The sequence below is a fragment of the Semicossyphus pulcher genome, unplaced genomic scaffold (genome assembly GCF_022749685.1).
Source record: "Semicossyphus pulcher isolate SPU_LCO1_2020_fin unplaced genomic scaffold, fSemPul1.0.p SCAF_2, whole genome shotgun sequence".
Classification (NCBI taxonomy): Eukaryota; Metazoa; Chordata; class Actinopteri; order Labriformes; family Labridae; genus Semicossyphus; species Semicossyphus pulcher.
The window spans coordinates 14,305,112-14,331,484 of record NW_027211693.1 but is presented as its reverse complement, the minus strand read 5'-3'; the positions used below and the strand labels follow the sequence as shown (position 1 = coordinate 14,331,484).

The following is a 26,373-nucleotide window of genomic DNA, read 5'->3' as shown; positions in this document are numbered from 1 at the left end:
ACAGTTGCTGTGAGAGCTTAGAGAAACTGGATTTTGCTGAATCCATCCCTAGCCAGGCCTCTCCTGTAAAAGGAAGCTTAATCACTAAAGTTTTATCTTGCTCCTCTGTTGCAAATCTGACATTTTGACAGAGAACGTTAACTAAAACTTTTCCTTTTAATACTTGGCTACCCCTACAGATGTCTCGTCCAAAAGCATCAATTGCGAGGGAAAGGGCTGTAAAAGCATCGAGGATCATTGTCTTGGATTCACAGCAGGACCCTGGCGTACAACCAGCCCATATGTCAGCCCTGTGGGGGGACTGACACGGCGTGTGTACGGCTGCATGAGATCTAAACTGATACTGATACTACACAGTGGAAGTTTTGTGTCTGTTACCTTTGTGTCCAAACGCTGCAGGTAGGAACAGATGTACTCGATGCTTGCTCCAAACGGGTGGACGTGCAGGAACGTCGAGATGATCCCTGAGGTAGAAGAAACAAGTCATGCAAAGATGAAGTTAACACACAGACTGTTTCTGTCACCTGTCAAACACTGACAAACTGCGCCAGAGGATGTTCCTCTTCTCCTCCCTCTAACTGAGTCTAGCGCGAGCTTGGAGTGGCTTCTCCCCGAGTCCCAGCGCTGTTAAGAGGCTCTTGTATATTGCGGCTCCAGATTAGAGGGAGAGTTTAATGACAGCTTTTGATGCTGTTGCCTCTCGTCAAAACCCTGCTCAAACAAACCATCTGCTCTCAGCTCACAGGGACAGGAGAGAGATTATTTCACCTCGGCTTGCTAACTACCTTAGGAGCATCAAGAGACCTGAGTTGAAGTCACAAATACCACTATAATTCTTCTACTATCACTCCTTCTACTAGGAGTAGTTACAACACTTACACTTCATTTTTTTACCATCTGCAGGAGGTCGGTCGGCTTGAACACAAGCATCATGCTAGCCAGGAGCTGCTCCACTGGCAACGAATGAGAGGCCGAGTCTCGTGGAGCAGTGAGATACAACACCGAGTATTTGATGCTGTTGATATATTTGCAAAAAAATCGCCCACTGGAGCGGTTTGGCTGTCTGTGTTTATTTGCCTTTAAGGGCCAATGAACGTCTCCAACTGACAGTGCAGACGTTTGCTGTGACAACATTCGCCCACTCAGTGCATGTGCAGATACGAGTGAGTGTCAGAACTCGTACGTAAGACTCAGAGTCATTAACAAAATGTCTCAAAAGATGATTATTAACAAACGTTTACACGCTTCCAGAAACTCCAATTTTACACAAACACATTTTGACACAAGCACAGACTTTAGCCTATTTTATGCACCTAGTTTATGCTTTTAACTCTCATGCAAATGTGTAGCTTCTTCTCAGGGATGAGATTAAAGCTTAAAATGCATCAGCTCTGCGTCTGTTCCCCTCAGGTTTGAGTGTTTCTTTCTTTTCACCTTTGTGCTTTATACTGTATTAAAAGGCAACACATGAATGCTTGCTTGAGTTTTTGCTGCATTCACACCTGCTAGTAGTTACCTGCTAGAGCGCCCTGGGCAAAACTGAGCTGCAGGCCCCTTCTGACTCCACTTTCCCATCTTTCTGTGAATATTGAACCATCATGGCCCCTTCAAATACCCATCAAGCACAGTGCCTGCAGCCCAGGAAACAAACCTATAACCCTGTGCTGGATTACTTTGTTTGTTTTGTGACAACTTCTTCATGGTTCTTTTATTATCTCAGGGATGTGCACCATAAAAGCACAATATACAGTAACCTTAAGTAATAAAGTTCCATTTCAACCAGTCTTTGACGCAAGTAGTTACGCAAGACCCACCTTCAGGCCTCTGTGTGTTTAAAATGAGGAGGCTTGGGGCCTTTTTATTTCACTCTCTGCAAGAGAAACCTTCTGTGCAAGTGCAGCACCATGAATGCAGAGTGGAGACTGATGTCAAGCTGATTTTAGTGAGGTCTGATTGTAACATCTCTTCACAGACTTAGATTTAGAGAAATAATGTTAGAGCAACATCAGTTTCGACGTCTGATTATACTAGTTGTAGAACTTTCCATGATAAGCTTGTAATTTAAAATGAAGCTACATAAGAAGAATAGAGGATCGCTGCAGACTGGGGGGCTCAGACATTGGAGTGGTTTGCTGTCTGAACGAGGATGAGGGAGGATGTGTGGTGCAGCTGAGAGGTGGCTCGTACAGAGGTGTGACAGTTATTAACACTTCCATTTAGACATTTAGACATGTACTTCATACCATAGTGATGCTTTAAAGGTGCTTTTAGTGTTTTTCTTTTACTTGATTCAAATAGTCTTCCTGTAGTTTTGTGGTATACAGCTTTGGAAAACAATAAGAGACCACACCCAAATTTTCCTCGAATCAGCATCTCTCTCTACATGTCATGGTACATCCAATCCAGATGTGAACCCCATTAAAAACCTCCTGAATGTGATCAAGTGGATGATGGATGGTCACATGACGAGCTGCTCCAAGAGCGGCCTACTGTCACCCAGCAGCAGCGTGACGACATGCACGAAAGCTGTAATTGTTAACCAGGTTGTTCCACCAAATATTGATTTCTGAACTCTTCCTGAGTTAAAACATCAGTATTGTTGATGAACTTTGCATTATTTGAGCTTTGAAAAGCATCTTTTGGTTATCTTAACCAGTCGCCATTTTCTGCAAATAAAGACCTAAATGAATTTAATTTGGAAGTAGCGAGAAATGTTGTTTACAATAAAACAAAATTTCATTTTACTCAAACACAAACCTATACATAGCAGGACCAGAGAAAAACATATTCTTTACAGTGGCCTCTGAGTTTTTTCCAGAGCCGTGTATTCCCAAAGAAATGTGCAATTACACAATTATTACGAACCAACTGACACACAGATGGGGGGAAATCTAAAACACATGTATCCATAGAAATGCATAACAACACAAGAGTGCTTGCTTGTGTGTACTTCCTGGTGCTATGAAGCAGTGTTAAAATACAAATAAAAAGTGTCAATGTAGAAGTCGGATCAGGTTAGCGTACCAACGAGCAGAGCTTCCCTCTCGGAGTGGACGGGACTCGGTGGACTCTTCTCCGTCGGACCTTCTTTCTCCTGACTGCAGGAGACCACTGTCGACACGGTGGCTTCCTACACACACAAAAAAACATCCAAAATCAGTGACATAAAATGCATGTGCTACCAGTGAGAACTTTTGATGAGACGTAAACAAACTAAGAGTTAAGCTGGTGCATGACGCGCAGAAAAAAGCCAAACATGAATAAAAACAAACACATCAGGAAGTTTCACCACCAACACATTCATGCATTGAGACAATGAGGTTGAGGATAATGAGGCGAGGGAGAATTTTCAGCCAGCAGCTATATTTCTGATAAGGAATGAAATGAATAACACACACACACACACACACACACACACAAACACACACACAACAAGAGAGTGTAGGAAGAACAAATAGAGAGAGAGAGAGGAAGAGAAGTGGAAGGGAAATGATCAAGCTGTTTGTTTCACATCTCTGACAGGTGGCAGAAAAATGGCAGAGGAGGAACAGAAGAGTTTTTGTCTGTTTGTCGTCCTACATCGTATTGTGTGTACTATTTCCTCTTATGGTGTGGGATGCCTGGTGGCCTTTCTCTGTTTTTAATCTATCCATTACGCCCGGCGAGTGTGTGTCAGGGTGTGCGTGGGTGTGTAGACATACGCACATGTGCGAGCCATTGTGAGTTTGTGATTGCCTTTATTTCCTAGCCTAGTTGTGTCTGGGGTGATTTACTCAATGACAAATGCGGTGGCAGTGAATTGGATTGGCCTGTAATGATCTGTCATGTCACTGGAAGAGGTTAGAGAGGAAAGTCAGAGGCGCAAGAAGAAGAGCGGGAGAAATGAGGACACAGAACAATATGTGGAGAAGAGCGGGGAGGCTTTTCTTTTCTTCCTACTTACACTGGCTTGATTAGCGCTCTCCTCGCTGCCTCTGTCATCCTGCTTGGACATCTCCAGCTGCGGCACATTAGAAACATATGAGGAGAAGCAGCAGAGCAACAGGCTAAGTGCTAATGTAGACAGACCGGGGAGTGTGGTCGCGCACAGCATGGTGTGCAGAAACAGACAACTACAAGCAGGGTTTATTTTTAGAATAATGTCAAGAAATGTGCTGATTTGGAACAAACAAACTCCAGACTGTGTTATTATAGAGACAATGACCTCAATTGACTCAGTTATTTTGGCCCTATGCAGTGGGCTTGAGAACCCCTTCACTGCTCCTCCTCTTCTAGGATGGCTGTAATGAAACGTTCGCTATAGCACACTGTCTGTGGAGACATTCGTGTCCGCGCATGTGAATCCATATAACACTTTGTGATCCGAGAGTTGTAAATGTTTAATGTCTCTTTTTTCAACTTGCCTTTGTGCAGATTTCCCTTGGTGTAATGAAATATTTACTATCCATAACTTTGTGTATTTCACTCGTCTGCTTAAGAGATAAGCTGTGTCTATACTATTTTTCTTTATGATTGAAGCACCATGTGTAAAAAAGGTCTGGTCTGTGGGAAACACCGCCTTTTCCTTGTGTAGCTATCGGAGCTTATTGTGACAATAAATATATGAGAAAAAAATCATTTTTGTTTGTTCAAATAAGCTTCTCAATAATTGTTTCACATACTTCTGGTTACAGCACAAGAACCACTGGTTTGGACTCAATGGATTACATTACATTTCTTCATTAAAGCTCCTGTGAGGAACTTTGGGTTTGTGTTGATTGTGGCGCCCCCTGTGGACAAAGCCGTACCTCTAATCTCTTTGCTGATTTTGTCCTGTACATGCATTAAGTGGTGGTTTTTAACAACAAATCTCATCCTGCTTTCTTAAACAGTCATATGTATCACTCACTTTGAATTTTTGCCCTGGAAAATGTAAACAAAGGCAGCTAATCGCTTCGTCTGACACCTACCACCCGCCTGCAGTTTCAGGCATTTAAAATAACTGTACAGAAATAATCAATCTTGTCGCTGATGGTCTGGTTTGCTTTTGGAGGTCATATAGAGTAATGAGAATTAATGTCAGTCTGTTTCATAACCAGCGAAAAACTCCTCACAGGAGCTTTAAACTGTAAACTGTGTCTGGTTCCAGCTTTTTAAATGCTTCTCTCTGATTTTTTAACGTTACACATTGACTGTACAACTTGACACTGTGGATTTTGGGAAACTACAGCCTTATTCAGACTTCAAGCCCAAATCCATTCTGGCATATCTAGATAGGATCCAAATCTGACTTTGAAAGTAGAGCAAATAACACATGAGAAGCTATTTTTCCATAACTGGTCTCGATGATGGATGATGGCTTTCAGTCCAGATACTCTGGCCTCCAAAATCAGATTTCAAACTGTCTAGTCAAGAAGATGGATCTACATTTGTCATGCTTTCATGTTGGAAACAGAGTAACCAGCACGTGTATTTACTGGCGAATATGTCTTTACCCCTGCAGCAGCAGTGTTAATTTTGTGCTATTTTAGATTTAGTCTTCAGATGAAAATGCTTAGTAGCTTTTAGTTACATTTTAGTGAATTTTACCCCTTTATAGTTTTAGTTTATTTTTAGTCATCACATTTTAGTCAAAACGATTTCTCTCTTGAGAAAATATGACCCCCCTCCAGTCTCCCTCTTCTGTTTTTATCTGTTTGCTTCAAGTAAAATTAACACTTTAAATTTCAGCAGATCATCCGTTCAGTAAAAGAACAATGAGGACACAGCATTTAAAGATTGTGTTCATCATCTTCTCAGTTAAACAGTCTGACTGAAGCAGACAGCCGGTGGTTGCCCCTTGTTGTGCAGAAGAAGCGTCACATAACGTAAAACGCCCCTTTTCTGTGAGTCTGAAGCAGAAAGAGTTAACAGAGAAAGTTCACCACCATAGTGATACCTGTTATCTCTAACTGGTGCTTGAGGTTTTAAATGATCATGGATTTTGAGTCCGACAGCCCGCCACTAACATTTTAGTCCCGTCTTGTCTTGTTAACAAAATCAAAACATATGTGTCAGCAGTTTTTATAATTGTAAATCTATTTTTAGTTTGTCATGGAAAAATGATTTTGACGAACATTTTTTGTCACAATTTTCGTTAATGAAATGAACACTGTGCAGCACACGCAGGCAGGTTGGTGACGTCTGGACACACAAATCTGATCTGATCTCTTGACAGAAACAGTGCAGACAGTCTGAACTGAATTAAGGTCTGAATTGAGAAACAAAGCTGATTGCCGTGAAGTCTGATTTATCTATACTTTCTAGCATTTTTGACTGACTGCCGGGGCCTGCCCTACACATGGGTCTGTATGTGACTGACTGACTGACGGTGACGGTACTTTCACAGCCGTAGAGAGAGAGAGTTACGACATCGCAATAGCAGATCATGGAGCATATTGGACCTCCACTGACGCGACGCTCTGCCTATACGGCTCTGATACTTTGTTCAGGGAGTAGGCGGGGTTCCTCGTCCGCTGTCTTCACCTAAGTCCGCGGCACGCGCCTGCTTTCAAACATGTTGTCATCGGCCTCATAAGGACAGTCCTAAAAGCGCACATTGACCTGATGCGGTCAGCCACATTCTAGGTTTCACCTAGTCTTGTTTAGGGTTAAAGCAGAGTACCTTTCAGTGGTTTAAAAGTTTCCTTTGGCTCTAAAGAGAGCTTTTGAAAGTCTGAGACAATAACCTGCTATTGTCATCACAGTTATTCTAGTTTGAGCTTCAGACTTAAAAACATTTCTAAACAGCGACCCTGAGAAAATTAATCAACAGATCAATCAGTAACGAAAACAATCATTAGCGCCAGGACTAAAATATATATTGAAAGCACCTGATTAAGGCCTTTGTTGTGATCATATTGTAAATAAGAAGGTTAATAGCCTCAACGACCTGCGCTGGTGTCATCCTGTAACGTGTGACGACAGCTCTGTGACAGCGGGATCGGTGAGTGGACCAATGAAGGAGAACTGATGGCACAAAGGGAAGTCCTCAACATGAAAAATCACCCACAACGACGGCTAATCTTCAGAGAAACGTGCACCCGAGCATTGATTCCTCTTTCCTCCTTTAATGAGACTGCCTCTCATGATTCATGTTTGCCCACATGCAGGATTTTAATTAGCATTTTTTCCCAGGGCTCCCAGTCGCGGGGACACATTTCTAATCAAAGTCATCGCCATTAACGCGCTATTGACAGCTCTGTCACTCCGGTAGATCTGAAAAGACGACACACGCGTTTTCAATTACTTATTCACCTCTGCGGTATATATGAAACCAGCAGTCAGAGCAAACAGACGACGCAGGATCGAAAGCCTCTCGTTTGTGTTATTATCCAATTTAATAGGCGATTGAACCTGCAGCTCTTTTTAATGACAGCTCTTCCTCTCATTATAGCGAGCCAGAAGGATCATTAACAAACATTAGCGCTGGAATACTGGGATTACGGGACAACACCTGAAACATTAGTAAACATGACGTGTGAAAGAGAGAAAAATGACGATGGACAGATGATCTGTTTAATGAGATCAAGGTGTCTTATGGTGAAACAGCTTGCCCATAATCAATATGAGATGTAAGTTTAGTTTGCACGCTCGGTCAAATAACAATGTGATGCTGTGATGGAAAAATAATGTAGCAGGAGTGGCATTGCCTCATGATGTATGACAGCATCAGCTGTGGTTATTACTGTGTTATACTAATAGGAATGTGAGCACGTCTCTCCATTCAAACCCCGACTTCTCTGTGTGAATGCAGCCCAACATATGTGCAGGAATGAGAGGATGTGGGTTTGCCGGTGGTTTATGTCACATAAAATCTCAGCTGCAGACAAACAAGGAAACAATTTGACTGCGGTGCAACACGCTCAATGTGTTTCTAGTTAGACGATGAATGGATTTCTTCTGTTTCCTTGTGATGTGGTTGCAGCGAGAACATGCAGTTACAGAGGAGTGGACAGCATAACATCCTGTCCGGTAGAGGATGTGAGGAAAAGGTTTATAGCTTGTGTTTTTTTTTATTTTAAAAGAGGATGTCACTTTAAAAATGTGCAGGTATATGCGTTATTTTGTAACTGCATGTTTTTAATTAGCTTTTGATAGTTTGTGAAAGGAATCTCCATGAAGGCTGTTGAACCAATAATGTCAAATGTAGCTGTCGTTTGATCTATGTGGGGGAGTAACAATTCAGAAAAAATGGGTTGTAAGACGCAAGTTAGGGATCTTTCAGACCTGACAGCTTTGGTCCGGACTTTTGGACTTCACTCCGAAAGCTCGGTTTCGTTTGGACAGGTGAGAACACGCATTTGAACTCTGGTGCGGACCAAACCACTGGACCATGGTCCGTCAGGAAAGATGGGACTCGGTCCGTTTCCAAATGAAACACGGTCAGTTTCAATTCAAGTGAGAACATAATTGGACTTAAAGTTGGACCAAAAAACAGTGCATTGTGGGTCGTTAAACACCTGCAGAGACAGCCAGGCGGCAGGATGAGTAGAGGACATGACGTGGGGGAGCAACGAGGAAATAGAACTATGGGTACACAGCAAATAAAGTCCATGATGTTCTCTCTTCTTGTTCTCTCTCTTTGTTTGCTTCAGGGAGTTTTCCAACGTGGGAATTCGGACCAATCAGAGAGCAGTTTCCTCGCGCATCAAAGCTTTTGGTCTGCTGGTAAAAACTGATGACTCAATATGAGCTACAAAAGCAAACTAGACCATCAATGACAAGATTGATCTTTTCTATGTAGTTATTTTAGGTGTCAGACAAAGCGATTAACTGCACGCTGCCTTTGTTTACATTTTCCAGGGCAAAAATTTCAAGTGAGTGACACATATGACTGTTAAAGAAAGCAGGATAAGTATCTCCAACCACCATTTAAACATGTACAATCAGAGGTACGGCTGTGTCCACAGCGGGCGCCAAAATCAAAGTTCCTCAGAGCAGCAGGCTGTTGGACACACAACGTGAAATTGCAAATGAATTTGCTTTATTTGATAGGGACGATGCAATTTAACATAGTTCCAGTACAGAGCACGAAACGGATGTGTTGCACAGAGAGTTTATAGCTTTTGCTAATTTTCAACTCTTGTCCCGAGTAAATGTATCTTAGTTTGATCACAGTGGGGGAGTTAGTCATACTTTAGAACTAATAGGTTGTAACATGCAAGTTAGTCTCAACATGGGCTAAACTAATAAGTTACAACATTGTAGTGCAACAGGCTTCAGGCCGTGTCGTGGACAATAAAGAAGTATGAAGGTATGAGAGCGAAACCTGTGATTATTCCATTGTTGACTTATCTGCATATTATTTTCAAAATAAAAGCATTCTGTTGGGGAAATGTAGAAAAATGCCCTGAAGAGAAGTTTAGTCTCATTTATGATAAAAAACACTAAATAACACATTTAAAAGCTTGAAAACGTTTTGCATTTTTCTTACAAAATTACTAAACAGATTCGTTGTTTTCTGCCAACTGACTAATTGTTTCAGCACAAAAAATACGGCTGTATAATTAGTATGAGAAAGCCAACACACAGTTATGTGAGAATGAGACTGTGATATCATGGGACTGTGACTTTGAGGATACGAGCTCTTTGAGGATTTGCCTTCTGTGTGTTGAACAAACTTTTTCTCACAGTTTTTAACCGTCCTTCAAAGTTTCTCCACAAATAGTCCTTCAAATTATCATTGGCTTAATATGTTTACTAAGAGGTTCATTACCGCTTCTGAAGGCTGAATGAAGGAGGACCATAAACTTGATCATTTTACTGAGCTACTTAAACTTGAAAGCTCCACTATTAACGTTTTTTTTTTGAAGGGGAAATTAGGAATTAAAGAGTGGATTATAATATGTTGAAAAAGAATGAATTAAGCTCCCTGTGATGAAAATGGGAACACCAGAACGCTGATTGAAGTCAGGACTTGTCGGTCTCACTGTGGTCGGCTCTCCCCCTGCAGTGTCGATATCACACGCATGCACCCAAAATAGCTTCTTTGCGATATTTGATAAGCTTATGAACACGTTTCAAACTGGTTCAAACTGCTGAGTCATTTCCTCGACCCCAAAACTACACATCGCAACGATCATACTCGTCTTTTTATTTATTTATGATTTATTTCTTCAATATCTTTCATACGTTGGAACGCATCTTCTAATTCTTTTCTTATTAAAATGCAAATTAGATGGTAGTGTTCACTTTCAAACTAAGAAAGCAACTTTTTTTTTAATATAAATACACCACAGAAACTTTCAGATTCTCCCCCTTTCTTTAATAACTGCCAACAAAGAAGTCTGTTTCCACTAACCTGCATAGCCTGTGTGTTCTGCAGGTTCTGGAGTCCTTCCTTCAGGGTCTGGACTTGGCTTTTCAGCTGCTGTTTGTCCTCCAAACTCTTCTCCAGGTCTGCCTCTCTCTGTTTTAAATCTTCCCTCATTTTTAACAGTTGCTGCAGAGAAAAGGGAAAAAAAAAAAAAGGCATTAAAGCTACTGGAAACTAACAAACCGTGACGGTACAAACCCTTGTACTCAGAGCAGAAACAATCAGATATTTGTTTTATTAATATTTAGCATGTAATCCCCACACTGGTAATTAGGACTTCAGCTCAATACAAGAAAGCAATTAGATACTGATGTGAATTATATCTCCAATAAACATTTTTCAAAGAGGAAACAATAGTTTTGTTATGTTCTGTCTTTTATTATTCTGTTGCATGTGTCCACGAGGAGTAATTTGCGAAACTCTCTTCTTTTAAACACTCAAAAACAGACAAATTACATAAAGAGGAAACACTCATTTGGGTGACAAACGAAGAGAAAGCTTTGATAGCTCACAACGGTATTTATCTTCAATTTGTCCTCTGAAGTTCTCTGTTATCTCAGGTAAAAAGATTCGCCTCCTGCTGAGGTAATTTCAACAAATACAGGGTCCGCGAGACGCAAGAGGGGGGTCCTCTCAGACAGGCAAAGCTGCACATTAAGCGCTTCTGTATGACGTGCGCTCTAATTCACAAAGGAGAGAACAGGTTGCCGCTACATGCTGATAATATTTCATTGTAATTTTCTGTGTCTGCGTGCTGCAACATGCGGACCCTGGCGAGGGGAGGTATCCGATTTCAGTGTCTCACAATTCATTTAATCCACTCACCTCATCTTTTCATAAACACATCACGAGACGTACGCGGGAGAGGTAATTACTCTCCGCAAGCAGAAATGAACAGCAGGGCCTTAATGGATTCTCTTCTTCTAAACATGAATCGATCATAATTTCCATTACCTGTGACAACCCGCTTAGTGAGGACACTTGATAAATGCCAGAATGAGTCAATTAAATAGTTCTTTGGTGTTTTAAAAGTACATGAAACAGTTTCGGTCAGTAAGGTCATCCTGCAGCCGAAAGGTTTCGTAGTTAAGAAAACTAAGTTGCTGAAATCCACAGACTTGAACAGCAGTGAGAGCTCTCCCAGTAGTCTTGGAACAATTGTTGAAGTTAATGTTATTAGGGCTGCAACTTGTGTACGATATTATGGATGGTTGATGAAAACAACAACATGTATTCTTTTCCTGTGATTTATCATTAATGATCACAATTTGAGTGTCACCCATACGTTCATCCACCCGTCCATTCTCATTATCCTATTCAGGGATGCTGTCATTGGGTGAGAGGCGGGGTACACCCTGGACTGATCATCGGTCAATCACAGGGCTGACACAGAGACCTTTCATGCTCACACTCACACCTACAGGCAAATAATCTAACGAGCATGTCTTGGGAGGGGGAAGCCGGAGTACCCGGAGGGAACCCACGCATGCACGGGGAGAACATGCAAACTCTACACGGAAAGATCCACTTTGTCCGAGCTGGGATTCAAACTAGGAACCTTCTAGCTCTGAGGAAACAGCGCGAACCACTACACCACCATGCAGCCCCCATACATCCATGTGTTTGCATATACTACCGATTACGCAGACATGTTGTTGCACACATGCAATATAAATGATTTACAATTTATTGATATTTGCATCTTGAACTCATCTTCATGCAGTCATTTATTTTCGGGTGGTTATGATGGCGTCTACCTTCCCTTAGCTGCTTCCTGAAGTAATTGTTTGCAGATATGATTTAGTATTGTAGTGTTACTTTCAAATATGTCTTGGAGTGTGTTTCCATTTTGATAAATCTAGGAATCTAAGGATAGCAACTGAAATTAGGACTTTATCGTTCTATCCCTGAGAACCCAGCTAGCAGGGAACGTTCCTCTAACATTGGCTAACATTACCTACAAGTTCTAATTACGTTTGAAAGAAAAGGCTTTAATTTAATATTCAAAAAACATTTTAAGGATGTTTATCATTTCAAATTAAGTTCTTGTAACGTTAAAACTTAAACTAAGACGAAACGTTTTAACTGCAACATTCTGAAGATATGTTCAGGATGTTATTGAGGCCTGAACTATCAGAACGTGATTTATAAAACGTTCCTGAAATGTGATTTGAACATTCTCACTGCAACTTTCTGAAGTTGTTTTCAGAGAACGTTCTCCTGCTATTAAAAACATGGCACGTAACATTCTCAGAACGTTCTTAGAGCAAAAAAATTCTAGCTGGGAAAGTCTGATACGCTGTATTTTAATATAATATCATCAATAGATCAAACTGTTTGAAGATGCTGTCCAACCACATGTAGAAATAAGCGTACTGTGTGATATGTAAGACACATTTTCAGAGAAAGAAAAGAAATCCAACACTTTCATCATCTTTCTGAGAATAAATCGGTCTGAACTAGTTTTAACAGCCTTGGATTTGTTCCAAGAAGAACATGTGCGCACATGCCTCAAACCCCAAGGAAAACCTATTTGAACAGCGAATAAGCCATCCTTTAACTAGAGTAAACCTGAAAATATTATTTTTCAGCAGCACTTCAGAAAGAGACTAACAGCTGCTCCAGACAGCTGTACTCTCCTTTCTCCCACATAGCACTCTTTGAGAGTGCTCGGTCATGAATAAAAGACAGTCGGAGTGGAAAATTCAATGGGTTAACCTGATCGACCTCGTCTTTAAAAAGAACCTGAAGCAGAACGGTAACGAAAGGAGATTAAACTTTTTGTCAGGTAAAGAGTGCCTGTATGCTTCTGCGTGTATGCATATAAAATAAGTGCTACCTTCTGCATGCCCTGCAGAGCCTGCTGCAGGAAGCTGAGCTGCTGAGAGTGCGTGTTGTCCTCCTCGCTCCTCATTGGTTGGTTCTTGCCCTGTTCCTGTTTGAGCAGCTCCACCTCGTTCCTGTAGGCGTCCAGCTGACAGCGCAGGGAGTCGTTCTCCTCCTTTAAGGCTTCTGCTTGGGAAACAGCTGCAGGTTCAAACATAAAGAGCAGCAGTATTTAACATGGTGATTATTATGTATAACAGTGCATGGTGGTTCAATTTACACCTCATCCCTGCATGCTTTCATCCAGCTCAGTGTCACTTTCACTGTGTGGCTTCTGAGCTGTCTTCCTGGAGTTATCGCTGATCCGTCTCTTTTCACGGAAACATATTCAAACTTCAATATTTTTATTCATTGAAATGTATATTTGTTACATTGTGACATTTCAAATCCTGATTGGATCGCTCGTTGTTCGTTTGAGTGAGAGCAGGCAAAGTAATATAGAGTGATATTGAAGGTTGGTGAGCTTCTTAAAATTCAAAGCGTCATGGCGAAAGAGAAGAGCTCAATTTTACTTTTGCAATTTTGTGTTTCAAGCAGCTGGAAATTTGCATAATGTCCTCTTGGTAGATATCTGCTGATACATATATCTCTGCCTGTTATAGCAGGAAAACTTGTCTTGAAGTAGATATATGAAAAATATTCTTAAAGTTGTAATCTCGAAGATCTCACTTTCCTTCTCTTGGTGGCACCTATGGGGATAAACCATGATTGCAGGAGTATACTTCCCAGATATCCAGACAGTGTCGCATGTGTGACGGTTGGCTCCGGTTGTAACCTTTGATTTTCCTCGCTTTCCTTTTTAGACTGTTTGCCTTCATCTGACCGTCGAATTTGTTTCTTTTTCTCACTTGCAGAGACCGGAAAAGCAGCCGCTTAGCTCCGCCTACCCTCTCTGGCAGACCACCACAGCTGGCTGATGGAAAACGCATCACTAACTGGGCGCCGCTTGTAATTTTTTCCGTGAAAGTTGCCACAGACACCCAGTCTGTAATACTGCAAATGCAAAGGCTTTCATCAGTGGGCCATAGGCCATCTTTCGGCAATAGACTTAACAGACATTTATTTAAATGAAAATCTTGGAGATTATCACTTTAACTGTACTTTATGACGAGTTAAACACTTAAAAACTCCTCTCATCAGCTTCATTAGGACATGTCCTGTTCTTATTTGATTGATAAAAGGAGTAAGGAGCCACTTCTGGTGCTCCTGGTTCCTAATATAAAAGCTCTTTTCATTTTTCTTTCATCGACTGCCTGATCACCAATCTTAAGTTTTTTGAAAGGAAGAGTTTAACTGAAAACACAATTTAAATCAATTGACTTTTGCTTTATCGAGTCAAATCTGGATTCATTTGGCAACTTTGGCGACATTTCTTGTCCACAAATTCAGCAATAAAGCATCTTTGCAACCAGACTCTGACCGGCTTTTACTACATATCAGTATTTTTAACAGGTTTTAGAGTCAAAATGACAAACAAAACTGGGTTTCTCCAAATCAAGTGGAAATAAGAATTACTGTTGATCATAGCAGAACTCTATTAACAGTGGCCTGGCAGGAACATAAGCAAAACAACCCATAAAAGTCAACACTGATTGAAATGTTGCTCCATCTTGAAGGGTGCACAGATTTACACAAATTAACCTTCTCTGGCGAAAGCACACGCACTCCTCAAGGTTTATATAAACAAATGACATGAAACAAAAATACAGAAATGTCTCATGTGTAAACAAAACAGTTTTAAATATTGTGTTCATATCAGATCTCCACTTATATCAAGAAGCTGATTATAAAGATCAGGGCCTTTAAGAGATCCTTGCACCTTTTTGGATATTTAATCCATGTCTGATAATCAGACACCTTCGGTTTATTAACACAGACGCCTGAAAGCTGTGATAATCCCACAGAGTTTCATCCGATAGCTCTCCACTGGACATCTGACCTGACCTATCGAGCAGAGAGAGGAGACAGTGGGAGTTATTACAGTAAGAGACCCGCTCAGCTCCGGACGTGTCCGGTATTATCAGCTCTGCTCTCCTCCTGCGGGCCTGGAGGGGAAGCTCTTTGGGGAAAGTGCAATACACTGACTGGACGGGGGAGATAAGCCCCATCCTGTGCGAGTCTGTGTGTGTGTGTGTGTGCATGAATGCCTGTCTGGTTAGTTTTTGTGTGGGCGTTCATGAGTGCAGCCTGCAGTCTATCATGAAGGACCATTGGCTGTGTTAATGAACTCTTGCTGGGTGTGAGTGTGAGTCCATGCTGCGTTTGCGTGCACTTCTCTCCCAGCAAAATGAAGGTTTGAGGTGAGAGGAATATTGATCTGAGAGCCTCATCAGCTTGGTGCGAGGAGATGTTAACCACATGGCCAGATTCGGAGCAATTCCCCCCTCTGTTACATAACAGGTAGCGCTATCGACCTGCAGACATCCTTGAGCCTGCATGCACACGCACATCTACAGACATACAGTCATGCCATTCTTTTGCTTTCTTTTCTGTACATGAGTCAGACGTGGATCTACTCTTTTAAGAGGCTGCAGTCATAACACAAGTGTTTTCAGGAGGAACAGTCGACGCGTAAATATGCCCTGTAGCTTAAAGGTTAGCGAGTAAAGAGGGTGTAACAGTCAGCCTGTTAACACACACACCGAGAAGTGTCACATTAACACCTGTCACCTCGGTCGACCCTGCAGCACAGAGCGGAATGACAGGTCTTTGACAGCAACAGCTAATTACTGATAGCTAAATAGCAAGGTTGCCAAAGAGAAGGGGGGGCTGAGCTGACGCCTGTATTTACATACATTTGCATGCTGATTAGAGAAGCTGTCATATTAGCGAGTGGCAGAGATCAGAACGATTAAAAAGCAGGAAGGAAGAGAACGTGAAGTGAGCAAAACAGGCTGAGAGACGAGCTTACATGTGCTGGTCACGGTTAGAGCCCTGCACTGTAATAAAGGATTTTTAAGGGTCGTGAATAAAATCCATGCAAATTGTGTAAATTATACTAAAAGTGAAGCAAGTGAATTAATTGAGTAAAGCTTACCTGCATTACCTAATTTTCAACAGTGACAATTGCAACCCAAAATAACATAATAAAAACTACCCAAAGATTTTAGGCCTGTGCTGCAACATTTGCTCTTGGCAGCAGGTCGGGGTTGGATTAATCGGGGTCAAATAAAAGATTCCTGTTTAACATTTTGCTGTGTATCAGAATGAATAAAAGTTTTTATTAGGGATGCACGATATTGGATTTTTTGCCGATATCCAATATGCCGATATTTTACAACTCATTTAGCCGATTACCGATACCGATATTTTTTTCCAGCACACCTAATTGCAGAGATCATCAACTCTCTTCTGTATTGGAATTAGCGTACAGTATAATGGTGATACTCTGATCACATTTGTTACAACGGTCGGGGTGACGGGTCTTGAGATGGTTAATCAAGTTTGTAGTGTTGAAAGACTTTGCCTTGGCTCCTCCTCGCATCACCGAAGCTGAGCAGTCATTGCAAATCTATTTCGGACACTTTGAAAAACTTCCACACCACGGACATTTTGGCTTCTAACTCTCTCATGCTGCAGGTAGACACACGTGACGTCATCACGCCGCGCCGCGGAGGTCTTCTTCGCGCCGGGGACATTGCGCCGAGGTCGGGCATTTAATCAAGTATGCAGCAGCCAATTATTTTATCGGTTAATTATGGTGGATATCGGCGTGTTGGCCGATATCTGATTTTTTTAAGCCAATATCGGCCGATACCGAGATCGTGCTGATAATATCGTGAATCCATAGTTTTTATACATTTATTAGTTAGATATACCAGACGACTTGTAGTCGGCGTGTCTGTATATAACAAGAAATGTAAACTTGTAGCCCTCTCTTGGCGGTTGCACTGGCTGACTTTCCTAAATATTAGGAAGTAAATTAACACAAGCAGGCTAATGTTGTTAATTGGGCCTTTCTGTATGGAGTTTGCATGTTCTCCCTGTGTGGGTTCCCTCCGGGTACTCGGGCTTCCACCAACAGTCCAAAGACATGCCTGTCAGGTTCATCGGTGACTAATTTACTTTAGTGTATCACAGTTGTTAAATTTAGGTTCACTCAAAACATAGGGTACAATTTACTCAATCCAATAAAGTCAATTTTATTGAGTAGATTCTATAGGTAGCTTTTTATAGTATGGCGACAACTCAAGACTTATGGGTAATCTAATGTGGGTGGTGAGATTAGCGGCACTGTTAGCTTTTGTTGCTTCAGCAAACACAAAAACATTCCTTTAGGGGGAAAACAGAAGATAATGGCACTTCAGTGGCACCCGGATGGGAAATAAGATGGCAGCTGCCAGGTGCAGACACACATACACACACGTAGGTATACATTCACCAGGGTAGATGTCATTAAGTAGTTATGTTGAACATCCACTCAGTGAAGCATGTTTGGTGTCAGCATGTTTGTGTACTTTGCATGTGTTTCCTATTCATGTGGAGTTGTCAGGTGGTTAGTTACTGTCAGCTGTCTCCCTCTGTGATTTGAACGCTCTCTGTGCTCGTCCTCTGGAGGCCTTGATCACTGTATGGCCTGTCATGTTGACGGAAGTGTGAATTGCGTGTACATGTATGGGCATGAATACCTGAGTCCTCTGAGTCTTTGCTGTCAGGAGTGTCCTCCATGTCATCGTCAGACATCTCCATCTCCTCCTCTCGCCTGATGCCCATCAGCTGCTCGTTGTGCATGTTTCGGATCTCCTGCAAAACACGAGCAAAAAGAGGGGCGGGTCAGATCTGCAAAGACTCATGGGGGATGCATGCTTATGCAGGTGCTATTGGGATTGGGATCATCAGTGAGGCATCTCTTTGATTTCACTGTAAATGTTAAGCATTAGCTGAGAGGAGCAGATCAGTACAGAACAAAGGAGTGTAGATGAATAAAGATGGAGAGTTCGGTCTCAGAGCTGGGGCTGAACTCCTCCTCTGGCACAGCGAGAAGGCAGATGGTAGCACAAATATAGCCAGACTACACACTTTTTTTTTTAGTTGCCGTTCTTGTTACTTTGAGAAAACAGCACATTCGTGTAGCTGAAACACACAGTGGCAACCACAGCTCCTGTCACTATAACTTCAGAAGACACTGATTAAGCCTGACAAAGCATGAAATGTGCCTTAGTGCTTACAGTTGCTTTACATCCATGTGTTTTGCTCACACAGAAACCCACAGGTGTAAAAGCAGACCGTGTCTGCTTTACTTCAGCCTCACAGACTGAATCTCTAATGACTACATCCATCTGCAGACCCGTAACCACAAGCAGGTTTCTAAAAGGTTTAAAGATTAAGGTCAACACACTGAATAGACCAAACCTTCCAGGTGTGTCTCGGGAGAAAAGCAAGACCAACAAACAAAAACCTCCAGAAACATTACACACGCTACACATTAGGTCCATGCTTTGACCAAACCAGTATCTGTGCGTGCATTTGTCTGTGAAATCCATTCAGCTTTCATTCCCTATTGTGATGTCGGAGCTGCAGCAGCACACAGTGTTTCCATGCAAAGGAAGAGGTTTAATGCTAATGGAACAGGAGAATAGAGAGTCCAGCGGTATATGCTGTAAAGAGACAAAGAGTGAAAAGATTTCTATACGTAAGAGGGTCGAAAGTAAACACGTCTTTAGTAGACGACCATCCTTTGGGTCAGGGTCAGACATACGGGTAAACATGCTCGGCTTATAGACGTGGGCAAAACATAAAGACGAGGAAATTAAGAGAGATAGATTTTTCGAGTATTAGTGGAACAAAAGCTTTATAACACACTTCATGACCGTCTAAGCAGGTCTCTGCTGAGAATGAGACCACGTCTAAACAAAGGCTATATATAACGCTATGGATTTCTCTGTAACAGTTTATTAAAAGATGATTAGTTATACAGAGTTATCATTTTATTGCGAATGATAATGCTAAGTGCTGAGCTACAATCACTGCTAAAATAAGGCTTTACAGTGAGATCAAATCTAGAGCCCCGATGATTTTTTCCCCCCCCAACAGTTATTTTTCGGCCTTTTCACGCCTTTATTGAGAGAGTCGAACCCGGGGATGCCGCACTGAGGACTGTCCCCTCTGTACATGGGACACAGAATTTAACCACTTAGCTAAACCAGCGCTTCCTGCAATGATTATTTGATAAGCTGTCTACTACTACTACTCTGATAACGAGAGAAACGAGACATTTCATGAACTCATCTTCGGCCTTGGGAAGCACTGATGAAATTTTTTTGCCAACTTTAAGACCAAACAAACAATCGATTGGTTAAACTGATTTATTGTTAGAATAATCAATGGTTGCAGATTTTACCCAGCAGAAGGAAGTGATCGCTATCATCTTTAGACTCTGACACTTCAACTTGGCTCATTTGGACTATTAAGGGGCACGGTGGTGCAGTGGTTAGCACTGTCGCCTCACAGCTGGATGGTTCCTCGTTCAAATCCTGTTTCAGACGAAGTGGACCTTTCTGTGTGGAGTTTGCATGTTCTCTCCGTGCATGTGTGGAGTTCTCTCTGGGTGCTCCGGCTTCCTCCCACAGTCCAAAGACATGCTTGTTAGCTTAATATGTAGATCTATAATTGCCTGTAGGTGTGAGCGTGGAAGGTTGTCTGTCTCTATGTGTCATCCCTGTGATTGACTGCTGATCAGTCCAGGGTGTACCCCGCCTCTCGCCCAATGACCCCCCTGCGACCCCGAACAGGTTAGGGGTGGACGGACTACTTCGTTTTTCTATTAATCACAAAATGTGTTGAAAGCAGATTTTAATTAAAAGAAAATATCACTTTCCTCATCTTCAGTCACCTAACATATTATTTACTTCCCACAAGGTTATCTGGCCTTCACGCTAGATGTAATAAAATCACACATTAACAGCGTAAAAGAACACATGTTGAACAGATGGAAAGTGTTCTGACTTTACGATTTAAACTATTAAAACACACAGGAACATGTGTAGTGACAACCACAGTGACTACTATGACTAATTTACGACAACAGGGTAAAAAAAAAACTCCTAAAAAAAGGTAAAGGGAGCAAACAGCAGCCTCAGAGTAACTAAACTTACAACCATCTGTCAGCTGACATTATCAGCCCGAGCCTATGGCAGAGGTCAAACAGGTACTCTACACAACACGAGCACACGCAGACACACAACCATCTGGTGTGTATGGCGCACTGCATCCACACATACATCCACCGCATACACACGCGCGCACACATCACATAAAAACACTGATAGAGGGAGGCAGCTGTTGTTTGATTCTGCCTGGGAGCTGCAGCTACTCAACACCGCCGCTCGCTCCTCCATATTTCACCTCCAGGCTAAAGAATCATACTGAATTTACAATGACGAAGAGTGGCTGCCTATTTGATGATAAACAACCCCGGAGCCATTTCACTTCCTTACTTATGCTCTGTGGTTAGAAGCTGCCTGCGCCACACAGGCCTATATGGTGAAAATAAACCTGCCTTAAGATTTTAAATCAAATCACTGAAATAATTACCACCTGTGCTGAAAGTGTCTGACATTACCACCCACCTGTGCAACTTTTTGACACTTTTAGGTCATTATTTTGGTTCTCTGACTCACACACAGAATGTGTAGTTTTACCTCATAGCTCTAATTACACCCACAGTCTGTACAGTACAACCCAAAGGCAACAGTATCCAGCAAAGGCCGGCTCGGTGTGCTTCAGCAGCCCAGCGAGAAGTGAGAAGAGCTGAAGCAAACAAGTCATCGGTGATGATATTCAAGCCGAGACTCCCAAATATTTACTCAGTAGCTGATGGTGATCAAAGCAAAGATTTCTGGCAAAGTCTGCATCAAGTTGCCAGAAACATGACCCAAAAAAAAGGACTGTTTGATGTGTAAGCAGGCAACTGTTTGCTGTCAGGTTAGCCAAACATCATAATAAGTCATGGTAAGAAATGCAGAATCAGAGCTGTTTCTGTTTGGTGTAGCAAACTACCTGTGAGTTAAATAATGAAACTCTAAACCTGCAGTGACAGATCTTTGGCTACTCACAGTGGAGGAATCAGACACAAGCTGTAAATAAAACATTGATATAAACAGTTACATATCCCAAAGTCTGTACAGTTTATTTGGGGTCATGTTTCTTGCCACCTGATGAATGCAGGTCCAATATTTACTCTTTTTCAGCTATTTTTCCTTTCGACCTCTGAGAAAAATATCTGCTTCTTTACTTGCCAATTGCTCCCAACTAACTGTGTTTCGTGCTGAGCGTGTGGACGATCGTTGGCTTTCAGAGCAGTTTCAGTAAAAACAGCTGCCTGCTGTTGCTCCTGCTGGAAGTGATGCTGGGGAGGAGAGAGAAGTTGCATCTGTAAAAGCACAACACTGAGCTGGAAAGCGCATCGTAAAGCTGAGGGGGATGGCTAACTGAGATGCACTAGTTTTCTGTACCAGTTTCACTTTAATCATTGGATCCAGTGTTAAATAGAAATGTTGATTAGGGTAGCTGGGTGGCAAAAATGTGTCTTAACCAGAGTAATATTAATTTTAAAGTGATAATCTGGAAGATTTTCATTTAAATAAATGTCTGTTAAGTCTCTATCTATCGCTGAATGAGGTAACACAATGGTGATTGAGCCTATGGCCCACTGATGAAAGCCTTTGCATTTGCAGAATTATCGACTGGGTGTCTGTGGCGACTTTCGCAGAAAAAATCAGCGCGCAGTTAGTGAAGTGTTTTCCATCAGCCAGCAGTGGTTGGTCTGTCAGAGAGGGTAGGCGGAGCTAAGCGGCTGCTTTTCCGGTCTCTGCAAGTGTTGCGAGTAAACAGTAATCTACTATGGCTGAACAAACAAAGAAAAGATCGATGACTACAGATACAACTTCAAAAATAAGTGAAAATCCAAAGCTGAAAGCGACCGTCAGCGAGGAAAATCAAGAGTTACAACCGGAGCCAACTGTTGACGTCACACATGCAACACTGTTTGGATATCTGGGAAGTGTGCTCCGCAATTACCATTTATCGCCACAGTTGCCGCCAAAGAGAACTGAACTGAGATCTTCGAGATTACCACTTTAAAACCTTTTAAGATAGTTTCATTTTCGCCAGTTCAGCATGCGATTCCTCACTGTGCATAAACCTGCTTAAACAGACTGGAAAATGCTGCAACAAGAGCTTTGAGCCCAAGCGACTTCATCTGTCTGTTTGTTTCTCAAAGTGAGACACACAGACATTGTTATATAAATATATATAATACACAAAACACAGTGTATGTGGTGTCATTCTGAAAGTCAATAAAGTCTATTCTCACAGCAAATAAAGTCGCTGCAAGAGGGAAAAACTACAAATGAAAGATGTCATTTAAAAGACTGTTTTCTGAATGAGCACATATCCTGCAGTGAAGAATCCACCCACAGGGGTCTCTTTCACTTGCATCTATGCTCATGTTGTACTCCCTGGCGTATGCTCTGTGTATACAACACAGTATAAAAGAAGGCTGAGAAAGAATGGACAGATCCCTAAGGCCTGATGAAAACTCTCTTCTTCACATAATAGAGTTTAATACTTCCTGCTGCAGCGTACATATAGGGAGCGCGAGTCCCGGATGAATGGATCCTTGAGAGACCCTTGAGGTCAGAGCGAGGGAGAACAAATATGCAAAAGCGGTCTTAACTGATGTCATACAACCCCGGATGTACTCAAGCATTGCTTATAAACATGCATCATCCAGCTTCCTGCTAAGTCATCAAGTATGTGCTAAAAGACCTCGACACAAGCTATAAAAAGCAGCAGCTGAAAAGACGGGCACAGACTCAGATTATTCATTTCATTATCTTCATGATTCTGCAGCAAATCTGAACATTTTGCAACACCTACCTTCAACAAGAAGTTTTGAACAAGTTGCTTGCTGCCTCTGCTGTGAGATTCTGTGGCTATAGTTGCATGAGTGCATGTCTGAATAAGACTATAAATTGTGCCTTTAATCTGTTTTTCATACTGAGGCTCAAAGAAACTTACCAACTGGATATGATCTTATATGGTCCATTAGACCCAGGACTGCACCACACTCAAGACCCTCCATTACAAAGGACCCATCATCATGTTAACTAATACTTCACGTTGCAAAGAGGAAAAAATGGTGAGCAATGAATACGCTTTTATGTCTCAAGATGTTCCTCCTCACACATCCACTTCAAATCTTCAATTTTGTCGGTGCAGAGGGGAGAAGGCTTGTTTACATTTACCTGTGTCCTGGACACCCTTAGAGATGGAAAACTCACCCAGCAGCTTGGATCAATTCAAGGGGGGAGGGCATTGTTGGACGGAGGGAAGGAGGGAGAGGGGGAGAGGTTTGGACCTGGGTGTTTGTGTGTGTCTCACACTGGCTGGAGAAAGCACGCACCTGTGCTGCAGCCTGGATTCATTTACTTACTGTTGCAGGGAGTCTGATCTGTTCACTTGTGATTTTTTTCTTCATTTGTTAAAGTTTCAGCTTCATTATGTAAGCATTCTAACTATCAATAGAAAAATAAATAACTTTACGATGATTAAAAAGGGAAACATGTGGGGAACAAAACGGTGTAAGTCTAATTGTCCATAAATCATGTGAACAACAGGATGAAATCAAAGTGTACTAACCTCTGCTTGTTTGCGCCACATGTCCAGGTTCTTGCGCTGAGCTTTGGAGAAATGGTCCCATGCCTTTTGTTTGGAAGCGGCTTGGAATACAGACACAATCTGTTCAACTGTGGCGGGATGCAGGGAAGGACCAGAGACCATCCAGAGACAGAGAGAGAGAGAAAGACAGAGGGCAGGTGGGAAGGAGCAGAGGAGTGAGAAAGTGTTGTCAACTAGGGATGTAAAGATCTGTGTGTGCATGTGTGTGTGTCTGTGTTTGTGTGTGCACGTGTATGGTGTTTGTGCGTTTATATGTGCGTGTGCAAGCGTGTGATCTACTTACCTGCTGATGCCAGAGCATCATCTCGTGCATGTTTGGTCCCACACGCAAAACTTAAATTAGTCATACATTTTCCAACACACATACATTATATAGCACACACTGGTTCATTTAGAATAAAGCCCTTTAACACTGCAGCTCTGCTGATACTGACTTTTTTAGCGGGAGGGATTGACACTTGTCTGGACAGGAATATCTCTCATCTAGTGGCTCGACTGCCATGAAACTTTGCACAGACATAAATGGTCTTAAGAGGATGGATACTAATGAAGTCTTTCTCCAACACAAGCGTGAAATTGACATGATGGCTTCTTGTAAAATGTCTTGATAACTTTTACATGGATTGCCTTGAAATGTAATACATGTCAGTCTCATGTTATGAGTCATATTATGGGTCTAGTTCATGTTTTATTCATCTGTGTGATGCTGTTCTGCCTCCCTGCCTGGGGTAGGTGCTGTTGTCTCTGTGTGTTTCTCTCTCGCTGCTGTGTTGCAGGTGGCTGTTGCAGAAGTAGACTTCGCCCTGCCTTCTTCCTTCACTCCCAACCCCACCGTAGTGTTTCAGCGTCTTCGAGAGAAGTGGATGATAGCGTGTGCGAAATTCAATAAATCTTGTAAACACCGTAAATACATTTGAAATCTGAAACGCAGTCCTAGTAGTGGTAGAGCAGAGTAGTGTTTTCTTTTGATCCATCCTTTTCCTCCTGTTTTTTCTGTTAGGGAGTTAGATAAGAAATTTGTATTTCTTGTCTTTTTCATTATTGAGGTAAGACAGTTTGGGTTATTGGTAAAGATGCTCTGTTTGTTTTTTGGCACTGCTCTCCCTGAAGTTTTTCGACTTTGTGAAAATAAGTCAGAGACTGTGGACTGCATATTCGTTTGACTGTCTTCTGTGGGAGTGAGGAAAGGACAGGGGGTCACGTCAGTGAAGGTTCTCAGTCATCCAGGTCATGGTAATTCTAAGCTTAATACAGAGGCAACTGGACTTAGTTGAAGCTCTTGAAGACGTTTCACCTCTCATCCGAAAGGCTTCTTCACTTATAACTGACTGTTGGAAAGAGATAGAATTATAAGCCACTGGGGGTCACGTTGTGCACTGTGCGCTCCAGTTTCCCCTAGGCCTGACGTAACACTCAGGATAAAGAGTATTACCTACCAACCTCCTATCATATTATTTGTATTTACCAAGCTTTCTTTGGTACCTGAGGTTGGCCAGTTCAAGTCCTGGTACGGACCAAGCATGGAATCGGGGCTGGTAGCTGGAGGGGCGCCAGTGTTCCTTTCCTGGGCACTCGAGCTGCCCTTGAGCAAGGCACCGAGCCCCCCATGTGCATGTCAATGTGCAGCCCCCTCACTCTGACATCTCTCCATTAATGCACGTCCATAAAGTCCTGCTTGTGCATGTGTGTATTTCGAGCCTATGTTTGTGTAGCGTGTTTGTAATAACAGAGTGAAGACATTTAATTAATAAAGCATGTCTTCTTCTTCTTCTTCTTCATGCTTAATTGCATTAGCAAATACCTAGAAAATAATTACCATCAGCCGTGAGTGTTCTTCTAAAGCAAATATTAACATGCTAACATGTGCCGTGTGTACAGTAAGAACAGGCTCAAAGAGCTGCCAGCACGGCTGCATCTTTGTCTTGTTTAATATTGGTTTAACAAGGGATATTTTGCTAAGCAACTGGCAGCTTCCAAAAATAACCTACTTGAAGTGTGCCACTGTTGACCACAGTGAAGCTTCACAGCAGCAGTGGGAAACTTGCCCAAGGACACCTTGTTAAAAGTAGCACAGCGTTCCTGCTTTCCTTTCCTAATGTAGATTTCTCTCCTCGTTTAAAATGACTGTCAAGAAACCTAACACTGTATTAATCTGAGCGAGCTTCTTCAAGGAGTCTCAGTCAGACCTTTAACTCTGAGGTGTCAACAGTTCCTACATGTGATGTCTATACTGACAGCTGATCTGTGTCTGTAAAGTCTGTGTCAGATTTCACCTTCACTGCAGTGTATTGATAGAGTCATTCCCCCCCTCAAACCTCTCCATATGTTGACATGTGGGTGGTCATGCAGGAGCGTATGGGTGGTCTGTGTATCCCAGAGGTCCTAATGAACACAGGGGTGGACTCAATATGACCACCAGCTAAGTGTGTATGTGTTTGCAGAGTGGTGAGAGACAGAGCAGTGCAGGGATC

The 26,373-nt window shown here is 42.1% G+C and overlaps 1 protein-coding gene across 2 annotated transcripts in view; it reads right to left on the bottom strand.

Annotated features, from left to right (window-relative positions):
* enox2 (ecto-NOX disulfide-thiol exchanger 2) overlaps positions 1-26,373 on the bottom strand; it is a 199,572-nt gene that overhangs the window by 4,758 nt on the left and 168,441 nt on the right. For both annotated transcript variants that reach the window (XM_069669557.1, XM_069669558.1), the window contains 7 exons: positions 23,864-23,970; positions 17,851-17,965; positions 13,176-13,363; positions 10,322-10,462; positions 3,944-4,000; positions 3,025-3,130; positions 379-464 (listed from right to left, as the gene is read on the bottom strand). In XM_069669557.1, the coding sequence (XP_069525658.1) occupies positions 379-464; positions 3,025-3,130; positions 3,944-4,000; positions 10,322-10,462; positions 13,176-13,363; positions 17,851-17,965; positions 23,864-23,970 (800 nt within the window). The remainder of the gene's footprint in view (positions 1-378; positions 465-3,024; positions 3,131-3,943; positions 4,001-10,321; positions 10,463-13,175; positions 13,364-17,850; positions 17,966-23,863; positions 23,971-26,373) is intronic.